At 29.7% G+C, this 16,614-nt stretch overlaps 1 protein-coding gene across 1 annotated transcript; it reads left to right on the top strand.

The window, feature by feature from the left end:
• Positions 1–1,574: 1,574 nt before the first annotated feature.
• LOC107445434 (SH2B adapter-like protein Lnk) lies at positions 1,575–16,375 on the top strand. Its single transcript, XM_043043448.2, has 7 exons — positions 1,575–2,655; positions 5,990–6,091; positions 8,209–8,324; positions 8,554–8,624; positions 11,562–11,699; positions 12,200–12,390; positions 14,091–16,375. Exons 1-7 carry the CDS (start codon positions 1,951–1,953, stop codon positions 14,478–14,480), a joined length of 1,713 nt encoding a protein of 570 aa, XP_042899382.1. The 5' UTR covers positions 1,575–1,950; the 3' UTR covers positions 14,481–16,375.
• The last annotated feature ends 239 nt before the right edge of the window (positions 16,376–16,614 follow it).

Raw genomic sequence — 16,614 nt, 5'->3', positions numbered from 1 at the left:
TCTTCCTAGAGAGTACCCTCGATGAAATGAGCTATTCTTGTTTCCATAGCAGCAGACGGCCTCAGACTTTGCGGTGGTGGGGGGGGGGAGTTTTCACCGTAGACAAACTATACTTATACGAAATATGAGTGACTACCGAAAAAGACGAAGACAAAAACATCCTAATTAAAAATAATATTTATTGTCGTTTTACATGTTTCTCGGAGTTTTTATTTTTAGGACATGGTTTTTGCCATCAATTCTGCCTATTTTTCGGATGTTCAAGAAAGAATAAGAAAAGGAGTCACCTGCATGCTAAAAGGCGTGGCTATTAGCCAGGGACCTGCTTACTACATATGTAGATATCATGACCGTTTGCCCAACCACATGACTCTGCGCTACTGAGAGTTCCTACTAAAGCACGTGCTATCTCGTACAAGATGAAAAAACATACCAAAGCTACCCTTCATCACCAGACAGACCACTTTTCTGCTGGCTTGAAGGTTTTTGAAGTTTAGTCTTCATCATAAGGATAACAAATCTAGGAAGATAAATCGCCTGCCGTATGCGAGAAAAACAATGAGGATTCTTGTAATCTGTGATTTTAATCAGATGTATTGCTTTCATTTATGCCTGCAACATTATTGCAGGTTTCAAAGTTTCAGCTTCCAGGAACGTTTAGTTGGGGACTAACCATTGAAAGCCTTCTCTCGTTTGATGCCACCCTCAAGTAAAGAAAACACACAGAAGAAGCTTTACGTATCTGGAACTATGTAACACATAATTTATAGTAAAAATTACAAAGCTTGTTCAATATTATGGTTGAATGACGTGGTTTCCAGTAGATCACCGAGTTAAAAGATCAGTAGCAGTGATCAGTGGAATGATGGGTGACCACTTTGATTAACCTGCGAAGGGACCGAGGGTGTGTGGTATTGATCCTTGTTAAACTGTTCCACTGTAAAGCCTTCGATTTCATGCGCAAGTCGTTGGGCTACCAAAGAGAAGGAGCCACACCCTCAGCAGAGGATCGAAATTATGATGGCATCTATTTGGATCATCCTCAGAGATGTTTCTCCGATCTTCGCCAATAGCTTATTGTGTAGCTCTCTTGCAATCTGAATCAACCATAAAAAGTTCGATTTCATCCGAAAGTAGTCGGGTGACCAAAGGGAGGGAGCCATCCCCCCTTTCACAGGATCAAAATTATTATCGTATGTCTTCGGATCATCCTCAGGGATGCTTCCCAGACAATCGCCAATAGCCCATTGTGCAAGAAGTTTCAGAAATACGCATGCTACTTTTTATCGCTTATGCCTGACGCAATTTTTTAGTTATCCCTGAAATTTTTTTTATCGCTTTCTGAGAAAAGTGAATCATTTATGTTTTTGAACGAAATGATTCGCACCGATCATTTGCGAACTACCGACTATTAAGTAAAACTTGAACTTTCGCCTCGAATAGCACTTTTTAAACTGCATGCGTTCGAATTCAGGAGCTTATTTTTAATTCACCTGAGACGAGTACAATCCGTGTAAAAAGTTGATATTTTCAAACACAATGTTAAGTTGTATAGATGCCAGTTTCATATACCTGATTTGATAAATGTTTCAAAATAAAATGTTGAATGATCATTGATTTAAAAAATAAATGTTAGTTTTTCAGCATATGTTTCTTTTGCAATCATTATTGGTCGAATAGGTAGTTTTGTTTTATCGCTGTGCAGTGTAGATTAATTAACATTATTTACAAAATAAACATTTTAATTTGTTTGTTTATTAATACTATGAACCTCCACTTGAGTTAATCGTTCTGCGCATTCGCAATGCATTCCGTAACTAAGAATGGCTGCTGAATGAAACAGAATGTGATGGCATTTAAATTACTCTGACTCGTAGATCCTATCATGCGTTTGTTTTTCACGATTTGTGTGTGTCAAATTATCTTTACATTCTTTTTTATCGATTGATTATGGCTGCTGTTGCTACAACTAACGGTGAAACGGATGAGAAATCTTTATGGCCAGAGTTTTGTGAGAAAAATGCTCGAGGAGCTGCGATTGAATTTGTTCAAAGTTACCGATTGTTTATCAACGATCACCCTAGCCTTGGTAAAGTAGTCAGCAATCAGGAAATAAGTCGCAAATTCATTGACTTTTTTATCGAGTATTTTGATTTAGAAGTTAAGAAAAAAGTTGGAGAGAACTCTACATCTTCCAATGGACACAGTGTTCCTGAATCCACTTCCAGTGGTGACGCACCTCGAACTCGACCAAAAAGTCAAGATACGTCTCAAGAAAATGTTCGAAATCAGGTAACTGTCACAAATCATGAGGATTATAGTGATCTATCGGATCCAGAGACTGAATCACCCAAATCTCATCACAGAGCTTTCTTTAGACGTTTATCCTTTAAAGGGTTAAAACGTGGTAAAGGTCTGTTTCATAAACAACACTCTGATGAAGTTGAACTGTCTCATCATCATGACAGACGTGCTCGCAGTGATAAACATGAAAAAACTAAAGTGACTAAAATTATTGTAGAATGTGTGAAAGAAGGTATTGTTAGTTATTTGACTGGTGACTATTTAGATGGTCGACAAAAGTGGGAGAAATGTAGACTACTTTTAGTGAAAACCACTGGAGGTTATATGTTAGAATTTTATTCTCCACCTAAGGTAAGAAACCTAGCATTATTTATTTTAAAAAAGTTGATAATAAAAGTTCTTTAAAAAGTTATTCAATAAGAAAGAGTTGAATGCATGCTTCTTAGTTATAATTCAACTCTGAAAGGTCACAATACTATGTGTCAAATAAGGCTTTGTTAGTTATTCGACTCCTAACTATTTGGATGATCCACAGAAATAGGAGATCCTATGTTGACTATTTTTAGTAAAAACCATTGAAGATTAAATTTTGTTGGGGATATTTTCGTATTGTGATCTGTCTCACCAACTACAATCGCCAAGAGGCCAAATAGATTTTAAACTTGCACATTTTTTTAAAAAAAACGTGTAAATGTTTGCCCGGGAGGGGGCTACGAGTTATACCTTTCGAGTTGGTCCCTTTCTGTGATGTTTTTTTTAGTTTCTCGTGGGCCACTGTCCGGAAGTTTCCAAGACATGTTGGTTATTCTGCCACTGATCACGATACGGAAATCTCCCCATTTTGTTCTTCTTTAAAGGTAAAAAACTGAACGTACTTTTTTTTTATTTGAATAATGTTGATATAAGTTTTTTTAGATGTTTATTCTATGAGTACCAAGCATGCTTGGGAACTAAACAAACTGTTCCGCTTTGGGCTGACCACCCAACTGGAACATTTGCTCTTGCACCCTAGAGCCCAAAAGTCAAGAAAACTGAGATGGGCACAGTAGGCCTTCGCTCTCTATAGGCTATCGCACCACTGAGTTTTGTTTAGTTTTATTCTCTAACTAATTTTCACATTACTATGTGCCTAATACGGTGTTAATTTTATGACCAGTGACTATTTACATGGTCAATAGAAAAGGGATAATAGACTTTATATTTAAACTGTATGAAGAATAGATATAATATATAGTACAAACCAATGGTGTTTTATAGACTAGAATTTTATTCTAAACCTAAAATAAGATAGTAAGAAACTGAATAATTTGTTTATAAACTGAATAATTTGTTTATAGTTGATGGCAAAAATTTAGTCATCAAGAAACTGTCTATTTACATCTTTTTACTGTAATAAGTTGTTTATTAATGTTGGCACATTATGTATCAAATAAAATTGTCATTTATTTGAATTAGCAAGCCAAAAAATGATGGAATTATGTAGACTCAAGTAAATTCTAAATTCAAATGGACTAGTGAAAATGTGTATGGAATAGTAATATCTTTTAGTTAACTACTGGTCATTAGGATTAGTGATTAAAGATTTTTAATTCCTAGCCCTGCTTCATTGTGAATAGGCTTGCGTAATATTTGTCACCATTGCGGAAACGTCTTTAATAATATTGCTCATTATCATATAATGTAAGTTCTGATTATTACAATATACTGAATTATAGAGTAGGCTAAAAAATTATACAATGTGTATGCATTTTGATTATACGTTGCATATGTTTATAATTCAGGGTTTGCGTATAAAATCATAAAATTTGCGAATAAAATTATGTTTTTGTTTCACGAAAGAAAGTATTGGCGAATGAGTTTTTCCACTGGAAAGAAAAATGTAATATTTTACTGAATCCTCAAAATGAATTTTTTTGAACAAATCATTACTATTCGATTACAGTAATTCTTGGTAGATGCGCTGCATAATCGATTAGAATTGGGACCAAATAATACAACCCTGCAAACAAACTACTGTAGAATAGTTTTCTATGAGAAAAAAATTAAATATAAAAAATTGTTAAGATTTGCATGTGGCGAAGCTGTTTGAAAATTGGCGAATATTTTTGATATTTGGCTAATTTACTGACTAATAATTTGAAACCCTTAGCATGGGCTCTGATAATGTATAATAAAAAGCATACAATATATTTAAAAATAAATGGTCAAAATTTGTATATTCTACTCTGCAGTCTATTTTAGAAAAATCAGATATAATAACAGAAAAATTGGTTCGTCAATAACTAATTTTACGCCATTTAAAAACTCCAAATTTAAAGAAAAATGTGTTGTTATGTATAACAATCAATATAGAGTTTTGTAAAAAGTTAAACACCTAATAATGAAAAAAAATTTCAAAATTAGGTAGCAGTAAAAGGGGTGAAACTAGTTACAGGAGTCGATAAATTGCTTGCAGATGGTTTTTTAATTGAGATTTTGTTTTTCAGAAAGTTTTTTCATATTATCTTGAGAAAAGTTTTTCATTTTATCTAAGTCTATCTGTGCTATATGTAAGAAACTTGACATAATAAAATAAAATTCATGAAAAAGTATCAAGAAATTGATAACGTACATTTGTCCTCTCTCAAAGTGATTTTAAAATTAAGCATATTTGTATCTATAACACTGTTTTCATCATAGAAAAAAAATGGGTGAGAATTTCTCACCCTTTCTCAAAAACAGGGTGAGATTTCAAAAACTTAAGTGAGATTTCTAAAAACTAAAAAAACACAAAAACTCTCAAAAAAAAAAATTTCTTTAATTATAATGCATTTTTAACGTCTTCTGTTTTTTTAAAGCATTGAATATTTTTGGTGCATCATCATAGAAGATTTTGCCTTTACAAGGTTCCATCTTACATTAGCACATAAAAAATTTGAACGTCTTACATGAAGAAACCTAACCTACGGTAAATACGTGGTTGCAGAGAAATGTGTTCTGNGTTTATGTTGGGAGCAAATGTTGAAAATAATGAGAGATCCAGGAAGAAAAGTGAAACGGATTTTATTCTAAATAGCGTAATTCGAAGCTTCTTCCAAAATGCGAGAAATTCGCGAATTTTGAAATTGATTTATAGAATGCGCGAATTACTCGCGGTAATAATTTTTTAATGCGAGAAAAGAAAAAATATGCGAGACTCTCGCGCTGCAGTGAAAACACTGTATAAGTCATATAAAATTCGAGCATTATACAAATTTATTATCACTGCCATTTATTGTATTTAATTTGTGTTTAGAGTTTAAATTATACCTCTTCTAAAATATGAAGTTGAAAAGTTACGCCTGAATGCAATATGCAAAAAAAAGTGTGTTCATCTGCCAACCAGCAACAAAGTTGCCTGTGCGGCTTAACAACCCATCCCTACTTTAAAATCTTTATTAAAACGCATAGGGGATAGTTTGCATTTTTTAAATTATGTTTTGAAATTTATATATAAACTTAGGGTTGTCTTTTCTTTTTTATACATTTTTTTTTGATATTTAAACCTTTATTTGACACTTGTCTGCAAAATCCAGTGTTTTCATTAAAATGCCCACCATCTTTACAAAGTATGGTCATTTTTGCAATTCAGATGTAATATAATTTAATTTAAATTTACTTTTAAAATTAAACATCCACTCTATGTAAAATCACTGTTCTTTTTTAGTCTGTGAAGCCTCGAAGTGGCCTTTTCTGCTTTTTAATTGTAGAAGCTAGAGAAACAACTGCATTAGAAATGCCTGATCATGAAAATACATTTGTTTTAAAAGTAAGTACATTAAATAAACAATTTTGTTACATTTATATTTGCTATTTTTTTTATTAAACTGTATATATGTACCCAATATTTAGCATTCAAATGCTCAGTATTTAACGTTATTATAACATGTAATTGTTCAATAATTAATATCCCGAAATGCTTACCAAGGGGACCAAGTCGCCATAGTATTCTTGGGGGGAGATACTTTTTTTTTTTTTAAATTCTGTACAATTTTGTAGTTTTAAAACTGTAATTTAAAATTACTGAATATTTTTGGTTTATTTAAAGAGGTATTTTTGTAATATTGGCAGCATTTTTTAATATTGAGGGGAAAGATAACTTTTAAATTCTTTTTCGTGGGGGAAATTTTTTAGCCAAATTTATTGCATAATCATAAATGGACAACTAACTTTGTAATTGCATAAAATAACTATTATTATGAAAAGCACATTTAGAAGTGGTTTAGTTTGAGGGGAACGGGAAATATTTTGTGTGGTAGATTAGATTTCAAAATCTTTAGTGTGGTGGATTAGATTTCAAAATCTTTTTTGGTATAGGATACTTTTCGAATTTTTCTTTTTAACGGGAATTATTCTTTTTAGGCAAGGTTAGTGTATCTTTAACCAAACATTTAGGCAATAAGGGAGCCATATTTATAATTAATTTATCGATTGATTAAACTAAAATATTAGTTTTAATTTATTTTTCAGGGGGATATTTTTTAAAACCTTATTTGGCAAGGTTATTAGTTAGATCATTTTATCACATCTTTATTATAATAAAAAAAGATGGAATTCAGATAAATTCAGAGTCTTTAAGCAACAAATCTTTATTTCTTGTAACTGCAGTGTTAGGTCTCCTTTCAAAGTGGATGGAATTACGTACATCACGGCTAAATCGTTTTATTTTTATAGAATAATTAAATTCTTTGGTATCAGTTTAAAAAGAATTGAAACGTAATCTCAACATTGATGATATAAACAATCTTAATAGGAGAGAAAAAGAAGATTTTCAGGAACATAATGAATATTGAACCACTTCAGTTATATAACTAGTTTTCTTGCTTCCCGATTATTTTGGGATTTTGTTAACTGTTAACCATAATTAATACAAATAAATTTTCGAAGAATTTGTTAGACAAAGTTGAACTTGATAAAGAACAGTTTCCGTTATGATTGAGAATTGGTATTCCTCACGGGAACTGAAAAAAGTATTGGTATTTAAAGTCAGTTAAAATAAAACACCAGAATAAACTCCAGGGAAAAAACAGCAATCGGATATTGAACCTGAATTAATAAAATATTATTTTAAAATTAATTAATGTACAAGGATTAATTAATGTACAAGGATGGTTTGCAGTTCACATTTTTACATATATTAATACTTTTATTTCTTATTTTTATACATTTATTGTAACCAGATAAAAATAATAAATTTTAAAAACTACTCATTTTTTTTCTCTTAAAAATGTATATTGTATAGAAATTTTCATCATTTTTATAAATATTTTAAACTTTTTGTAAGATTATCAACTTGAAAAAGTAATTTGCATTGCAAATCTGAAAGGGACATATTTTACTGTGTATTTTTTTCCCTTCCTATTATGTTATTTTTCACAATGATATTTTTGTTTAATGAAAACATCTTACAAAATATTTTTAACAGAGTCTAATTGAGATAGATTGGATTAAGCTGAAAAATTAAAGCTATTGTTTAATTAAAATCTTTATATATTTTAATTGTTTATGAAATATATGGGGAGAGATTTATCAAATTTGGAGAATTTTAAAGATAGTTATAAAAATTTTTCTAAAATTTTAATAAAATGGAATAATTAAAATACTAGTTTTGCCAATGCTTTCTCTACTAAAAAGTGATCTATATATTAAAAGGCTTTCTACAATATGCTCTTTAAATATATGAACATGCTAAGAGGATTGTTAATTTTTTTAGAACCATTTAGAATTTTAAAATATAAAGAACTGAATATGAATATTTTTATTTACTTCAAAAACAATATAAAAATAAAATTTATGCTGATATGTAATTTTCAGTGTGTATATATAATGAATTTGTTGCTGCAACAATCTGTAGTATTAACTATTTATATTTTATAATTCTTTTAGACTGATAACCATATTGAATTTATCATTGAAGCTCATGATTCAAATGACATGAAATCTTGGCTTTCTACTATTAAATATTGCATGAGGCATTTAGGAGATGTGAACTCTGACAGTTCGTGAGTAATGTTTTCTATTTCTTGTTTTTGTGGTGTTCTCTTTAATGTTTGATTTTCTTTTTATTTTACATATTTGTTGCACAGCTATATTCTTTGTTTTAAATTCGTGTACTTACTTTTTGACGATTGATATATTCAATTTATGATCTTATTGCAACCAAATTTCTGTTTTCAACTTTTATATTTATTTTTGTTAGTTAATATTTTGTGTTTTATATTTTTGTTTCAGACGCCCTAGATTGCCTACAGCTCCATCTGATAGTTTAACTCGATTGAGGGAAAGAGCTAATGCTGCTAAAAGTAAATTTTTAATATTCTTATATTGAAAAATATATGTGTTTTTATTTTGTTAAAAATCGAAAATCTGTTAAAACTATGTATGTTTTTTTACAAATATTTTAATTAACTTGGTATTGTTCTTTGTAACAGAATTTTTTTGGGCTCTCTGCGACCAGGGGTCTGTCCAGACCAAATTTACTACCGTTTAGCGGTACCTTCACAAATTCAACTTTACGAAAAACGGTAGTTTCACACATTTAATTTTAGGAAAAACGGTAGTTTCACAAAATACTTTTTCTTAAAATTTTATTTTTGTATTCCTTAAGAAATGATAAATCCATATTCTTGCCATATTTTTGTGTTGGATTTTTAAATATAACTTTTAATTTTTCACAAATTATGTCTAAATTTTCACAAAATATGTCTAAATTTTCACAAAATAGGTACCTCTCAGAAAAACCTAGACAGACCCCTGGCGACAAACCTGTCCAGTATTAATATCTTTCTGCAAGATACTTTTAATAATAACAAATATACGTGTTACTAATTTAAAGAAACAAAAGCATCAAATTCAAAAGAAGAAAAAAACTTATTGGAAAAAATAATGTAATTTTTAAAATTGAATATGTAATATTTTTTATTCTATTATTATGAACGATATTCTCGCATTTTGTATGGGGAAAAACACTAATTATTAAAAATAGTTGAATCCCAAGCAGTAACTACTGAAAATAAAATATTGATGACAAAATGACGCCAAATCAAACTCTTTAAAAAGGTTCTTAAAAATTTGTGTTTTCATTTCAAGATTCAGTTGTAATAAATAATATCAGATTAGAAATATTGAATTTTAAAAACTATGTTTAATTCAATAACAATAACTGCAAAAAAAAAAAAAAATAGAATAAATATTTCTGAAGAAAAGAAAATAGAAGAATTAAAAGCCTTTTTTTTCCACTCTGATGGGCAAGAAAATTCTGAAGAAAAAATAGAATCTTTCGAAAATTTCTGCAGAAAACAAAACCAAAGTATTTTACTTCCCAAAGGAAAAATCTATCTGCAAGAACTCAGTAGCATTTTGCGACGATGTCCTTGTGTCGCCACTATTCTGCTATCGGATATTGCTTATGTGTTAATTATTTAACTTTATTTTTAATGCGGTTCATTTTCTTATTTGTGTTTTAAAGGTGTCTAGTATTGAAATATAATTTTTGTTACTCAACTGACTGTGTGCTCACATCAAAACGGAAAAAATTTAATTTTCCATTTGCAGAAAACGTTTTTTCTTAATGATAGTCTTAGGGTGCCGCAGTGTTGCATTCGATTAAGGTGTCGTTCACGCCACAGATTGGAGAGCTGGAGGTAGTGAGTTCATTCCTGACAGTCGACAAAACAACTGGCGTGTATATGTAACAAAATGTATGTTAAATCTGTCATGGCTGAAAATCCTGTTGTGTTGTAGAAGTTTAGAGTGAGGGATCCACATTTTCTGACCAGGGTAAAAATTATGTAATATTCCTACAATAAATATTAAAAAATAGTGTCCTAAAAATAGGACAGGAGCTGGTTGGGTGATGATGATATAGTTTTATGATGCTTGATTATTTCGTACATATTATATTTTTGACAGTTTTTCTAAACCTAGTGCCATTTTAAATAGCAAAATGATAACACTACTTCTGTTTTCATTTCTGGCTTCCACCTGAACATAATTTCTTTTCCTTATGATAGCTTTTCTTGATAATGTCTGATCATTTTGTTTGTTTTTTTGCTTTTTACTGTTTTCTCGGAATTGGGTTTCATTTGAATTATGGAAATAAAGACATTACTGTATTTTTTTGTTTGTGGTTCCATCCTAAAGGAAAGTTCTTCTCTTCATGGTAACTAGTTGATCTTTAATCATTTTACATGCATTTGTTTTTTAATGTGTTTCTAAACTTTGTGTCATTTGAAATATTCAACTGTCTATTAATTTTTCAAATGTAGTNAAAATTATTTGCTTTTGCATTTTTTTCTAGCTATTTTATTGTTTCAATTCTTTCTTTACTCTGTTTTTTAAATTTAAAATCTATAAATATGAAGATGCAGAGTATAGTTTTGGTTATGCCTTTTATTATGTTATTATAATGCTTTTTTAAATGCATTGTTGCGTTTTTGTCGGAGAAAATAGTAACTTCATTAAGTCATGAAAAATTCTTGGAATTAGTCATGGAAAATCATGAAAAGTCATGAATTTGAAAATCTAAAATGTAGCAGATACCCTGCATTTGAAATATTCAACTGTCTATTAATTTTTCCTTTGTAGTTTCCATCTGAATTAGTTCTTTACATTTAATGATATCAATTTAGTTCTATTTTTCACAACGATACCGAACAATTTTTATTTTAAAGTGCTACAGCCATAATTTGTTAGCCATAAAAGTTCAATTCTTTATACACTTTCTTTTCCTGGAAAGCTTGAATGACTGTATGATCGCAAGCTTGCTTAAAGTATTTTTAATGGGTACCTTGAAGTGCTTTTTATAAAATTAAAACTTGCAATATAACAGCATTAATTCACTTGTGACAGCTAAAAAGCATACAAAAAAATAAGGTATTTGTCAGAATTATTTTTTGTAGCTGTTTAGATTTTTAAAAAATGATTAAGCATACAAAAACAAGGTAGTTAAACAAAAGTAGTGAAAAAGGTAAATATGAATTCGGTAATTCAAATGTAAGGGATTGTTAGTAATACAGTAAAATAAAAGGATGTTAGATGAATTGTTTAGCTTAAATTTACCTAAATCTTTACATATATGGAGTTAATTTCCTTATAATCTATTTCATGCTTCTTTTAAGTCAATATACTTTATAATATTTGCATCTTTTTTCTATTTTTAAACTATGTATATAAAATATTTGTGTTAAATGTTATTTTCACTTACTACTACTTTTATTACTTATGTTTTAAATTTGTAGGAAATGAAGATACTCCTCCTGATGCGAGTAGTCCTGATCCTCCTCCTGATCTTCCCCCTAGAGGTGTAGCTGCCTCAGGAAGTGCACAAAGTGCTGCCTCTACAGCAACAAGTGATCCTCCAGCACAAAATGAACAAGGTTCGATTTTGTATTTGTATTTTCGTCACTTTACATTTAGGATTATTATAATTATTTATTATAATTATTTTTTAAATTTTTTTTAATAGTAATTAATGCTTTGTGGTGAAACCACACCTTATCACCAGTTATAGAGTGACCATAAAATATATGATACGCCAAAAAGTGTATCCGCGACTTTGACTGACTGCTGGATGGGTTTAGTTGGAGGGATTCAACTATCAGGCTCGTGACTTGTTCGCATTTGCTGTCTTCAATCATAGAAGGGACAACATATTTTAACATATGTAACATAACTAGGAAACATATTTTATTAGGATGTTTTTTGGGGGTAAACATAGTAGTTTTGTATTGTTTTCCTGTGTGAACATGAATTATATAAATATTTAATCGAAAATTACTTTTCAGCACTAAATATTTTAATTCACTTACCCTCTACTGAAAAAAGGATTTTTTTTTTAAATTTATGCTCAAAAAGTAATTTTGTTTTGAAATTTTAGGAGAAGGTGGGCCAGATATTTATGTTACATTACGTGAATACCCTTGGTTCCATGGTATGTTGTCAAGAAGTGATGCTGCTCAGCTAGTTCTAAGGGATGGTCCACTAGGTCATGGAGTCTTCCTTGTTCGACAAAGTGAGACAAGAAAAGGAGAATATGTTTTAACCTTTAATTTTCAAGGAAGGGCAAAAGTAAGCCGTTAATTTTTTTGAAATGACAAATTAAAATTATAAAATATAAAGGGTTTATAGAAAGAAGGATGAACCATGTGAAAAAATATCGTGAAAATTCGAAATTTGTAGTGAAAATTTGTCTTGCCGAATTGACAATTTCATCACATTTTGCAAGCTGGTGAATGCTGAGCGGGGGCTCTGGGTTATAGTAATGGGGGATCGTATTAACAAGCATGGACTGTACCCCTGTTGCAGAATCACGGCGACATTGTCTCAGAACATTACTGAGTTCTTGCAGAAAGATTTTTCGTTTGAAAAGTGAAAAAATTTTACTTTCCTTTTCTACAAAAATTTACACATTATGTTTGAATCATGCATTTAGATAATAACTTTAAGACGAGCTCAATTTGCGCCGATAGTATCCTAAATCGATGTAATGTCTCCATTGTATTTCCGACAGTTATTGTTATTTATTTTCACGTGGTTTTTAAATATACAGATATATTTCAAACGATATGGAAAATTCGAATCGTGCATTTGAGTATTTACTTTTTAAGTCAATAATTCTATCGAATTTTCGGCAGTTATTGATATTAATTTCTCCATAGTTTTTTAAATCCGACATTTTTTATACGATATTATTTATTACAACAATCTAATCTCAAAACAAAAAACTCAGGATTTGAAAAGTCCGATTCGTGTGATTTCGTCGTCAATTTTTTTCGGCAATTACCACTACATGGATTTCATGATTTTTAAGTAATTTTTTGTTGTGATACTTAATTACAAAATGCGAAGAAGGACATAATTTGTGCATACTCTCACCCCCCCCAAAACGGGAAAATACTACCCATAATATTTAAATAAATAATTATTACACATTCACTTTAAAATATATATATATATATATATATTTTGTAATAACAGAGCTATTGTTATTTTAAATTAGTAACATATACATTTGTTTTCTTTAAAAGTATCTTGGAAAAAGATATTAGTGCTGGAGAGTATTGTCGCAGATAGTTCGAAAAAATTCTGCTACAGGGACTATACATGAGAATTCAAAATTCTTAAAACTTAAAAATTTATGTGAAGCATTGGTTGTGATCTTTTTTTTTTGTCAGGAAAGATATTTAGTCATGGATTGTTAAATTTTTTTTTTTATCTTAAAATTTTATAAGTGTTATAAAAACTGCATGAGCAAAATTATTCCCCCCCCCCCAATCTGTTGAGTCTGTTTTGACCTGAACCAGGGAACAATCAATCTCTGATTCAGCACCCCCAGAGGTATGATTTGTTATGGGAATATGGCGGACTTTGTGACTGACAGATTTGACGTGCAGCAGTTATTGTTTACTACACAGGAAGAGTCTTTGGCCGGTCAGAATCAAACTCACGACATCTTGGATATGGGCCCTACACTCTACCAACCTGGCTATCCCGACCCACTTTTTTTAGCATACAATTTTTATAACTTCTGAACTATTTGTCCTATCATTTTGGGGTTGTTCTCATTGTTAAAAAAATACTTTGGAAACAATATCTTGTATATCTAAATGACTATGCACCCCCCCCCAATTTACTTCTATCACATGCTATTTTTTACCACTGACTATGAAGAAGGTGCTTAACTGTTTGCATAAATTTTAATATTTTGTTTTTATGGATATCTGGGTTTTATTTTTACAGTACAAATTTATTTTCCTATGATTTTTCAGCATTTGCGAATGACAATCAATCCAGAAGGTCAGTGTCGTGTGCAGCACTTGTGGTTTCAAACCATTTTTGACATGCTGGAACATTTTCTGCAGCATCCAATTCCACTTGAGTCTGGTGGAGCATCAGATGTCACTTTGACGGAATATGTTGTGAATTTAGAAAGCACGCAAGCTGCGTCTCGCTCACGGGCGTCGCCTTCTCAGGCAGAACCAGCTCGGTCAAGCGGGATTCATCGTGTGCCCAGCATACCTGAAATGAGAGAAGTAGTGACTGTTCAAGGCTCTGTAAGAGTGAGGAGTCAGTCCCTTGAAAATGTTCAAGCTCATGCTGGTCACCATGCATCTCAACAACCACCACGTGCTGTTGAAAATACCTATTCTTTTGTTTGATACATAATTTGTTTATTTGTTGCAATAATTCTTTCTAAAGTTCCGAATTTTTTGAGCTATTATCAACTGCCAAAATGTACTGAAGTGATCAAATGCTTGTTTTGTAAAAAATTGTAATTTTGCTTTGTTTTGTTTTCTTTTTTTTTCTTGTTTGTATAATATGCAATATTTAAAATTTGTTTTAGTGGTTGTTTTTCATAATATTTATGAATTGATTATTAATTTTGCTATTTATATAATAATGTCAGTCTTTATAGATTTTACCTTCTGATTTATAATAGATTATAGAAAAAAAATATTATTTCTCTCTATACGAAAAAAGTTTAATTTAAAGTGATATTAAGCATTTATAAATTTTTTTTCTGAAAAAATCATTTTATTAAAAAATTATACCAGTATTATAGATAAGTTTTATTTTCAATTCTGAAAATATCATTTTATGTATATATTTTGTTCAAAGTATTTGAACAGAAACAAATAGAGGGTTAATATTCTGATAAGTAATTAGTTAAGTTTCAATAAGTATTTTGAATGAATATTTTTTCAAATATTGTTTTGAGTTTGACATATATATGCATACCTGCCAACTTTCACTCTTTTCGAGAATGGATTTACCTAGTAGTAGTAAAACAATTACCGAAAAACAATCTTACTAAAAATATATTTATATTTTGACCAGGGTAAAATTCGCTATCGTAAAGACTATTATGCTTTTATATATATATTTGTTGTATTTATTTATATGTAGTGGTGGTCAAACTCATTTATAATTATTATTATAATTCAAAAAAGTTTAATGGAATAGCTTGAGTTTCACTATCACTTAAAATATGAAAATAAAATCTTACAAACAAAAGAAGAAGAAGAAAAAAAAAAAAAAAAGAGTTGGCAGCTAATGTATATGTACTTTTGTTTCTAAAGCTTTTTTTTTCCAATTTAACTGGTGCCATAAAAAAATATGAGTTCATACTTCTCTGTTAGTTTCATTGTTTAAAATTAATCATTTTAGAAATTATTTATTTATATCTTTTAATGAAGAACTGAACGCAATTTTATCCTATTGTTTCAATCTGAAACAATTTGATATTTAACTATGAACATAAGGTATTTTCCAGGATCTGTTATAATTTTAGGTTTCTGCAATGTTTTTTACTAAAATAAGTTTCAGACTATAAAAATGTTGCCTTCCCAAAATACTTTTATTTAATTGTTTTTGTGTAATCAAAACTCTTTGATAATTTAGTTAAATGCAGTGAATAAGTTTTTTAAAACCCTTCAGTGATTGTATATATATGTGTGTGTTTAAATATTTGATTGTTTGTTTGTACATCTTTAAAAATATTCTATTATGGTTCCTAAATTTTTTTCTCTATATACAATTTACAAGCTCTGAAAATTTTCATATACTGCTTAAGTTTGGACTTCTTTTTAAAGTAATAAAAATGTTTTATTTGTTAAAACTATTCTTTTTGTCTATTAATAATTACAGAATGTTTATAAATATCATTAGAACATTTCTCTCAGACAAATGATCAGAAATAAGAAATTGGAAAGTTAAATTCAAAAACAAAATGTCATTGCATCAAGGGGAAAAAATGCAAAAGTGTAATTTTGCAAATAAATTGACATACAGGGAATCAGACATTTAGGTAGTAGTGAAAAACGATTCAAAGTGTTCTTTCTTATCCTTCTAACCATAATTTTGTCTTCAATGCAACCTCTGCACTGCTAAATTACAAAATATTGCTTTTATGATCAGTATACATTTGATTTCTTTAATATTTGTATTAAAATTGAGCCTTATATAGTGTATTCTTGATTACTCATGTAAGATTTTGACTTACGTAAAAAGTTTGACTTAAGTTTTTTTGAATAAAAAAAATCAAATTCTTAAAGGAAACTTCCTTTTTTTAAAATTGTTTTTTCAGCATTGGTGATTGGCTAAATTATCTTGAAAAGACAAGTTTAAGCTTGGTAGAATGCATGTTATAAGCCATAAGTGAAATTTTTCGATGACGAAACATTCTTTTCTTAGTACATTCATTCTTTATATTTCAGTTAAGAAACCTTCCATCTTACCATAAATTATTACATCAATTCAAAATTGTAAAGAAAATATCTACCTTGAAGTGAA

Source organism: Parasteatoda tepidariorum, chromosome 5 (assembly GCF_043381705.1).
Source record: "Parasteatoda tepidariorum isolate YZ-2023 chromosome 5, CAS_Ptep_4.0, whole genome shotgun sequence".
NCBI classification, from domain to species: domain Eukaryota; kingdom Metazoa; phylum Arthropoda; class Arachnida; order Araneae; family Theridiidae; genus Parasteatoda; species Parasteatoda tepidariorum.
The sequence above is the reverse complement of the archived record's forward strand: the minus strand, read 5'-3'. Positions and strand labels throughout refer to the sequence as shown.

Coding starts and splice junctions, on each gene's coding strand:
- LOC107445434 (XM_043043448.2), top strand. CDS start 1,951: ATGGCTGCTGTTGCTACAACTAACGGTGAAACGGATGAGAAATCTTTA. Junction 8,325..8,553: donor GATGTGAACTCTGACAGTTC/GTGAGTAATGTT, acceptor TTTTTGTTTCAG/ACGCCCTAGATTGCCTACAG. Junction 12,391..14,090: donor ATTTTCAAGGAAGGGCAAAA/GTAAGCCGTTAA, acceptor ATGATTTTTCAG/CATTTGCGAATGACAATCAA.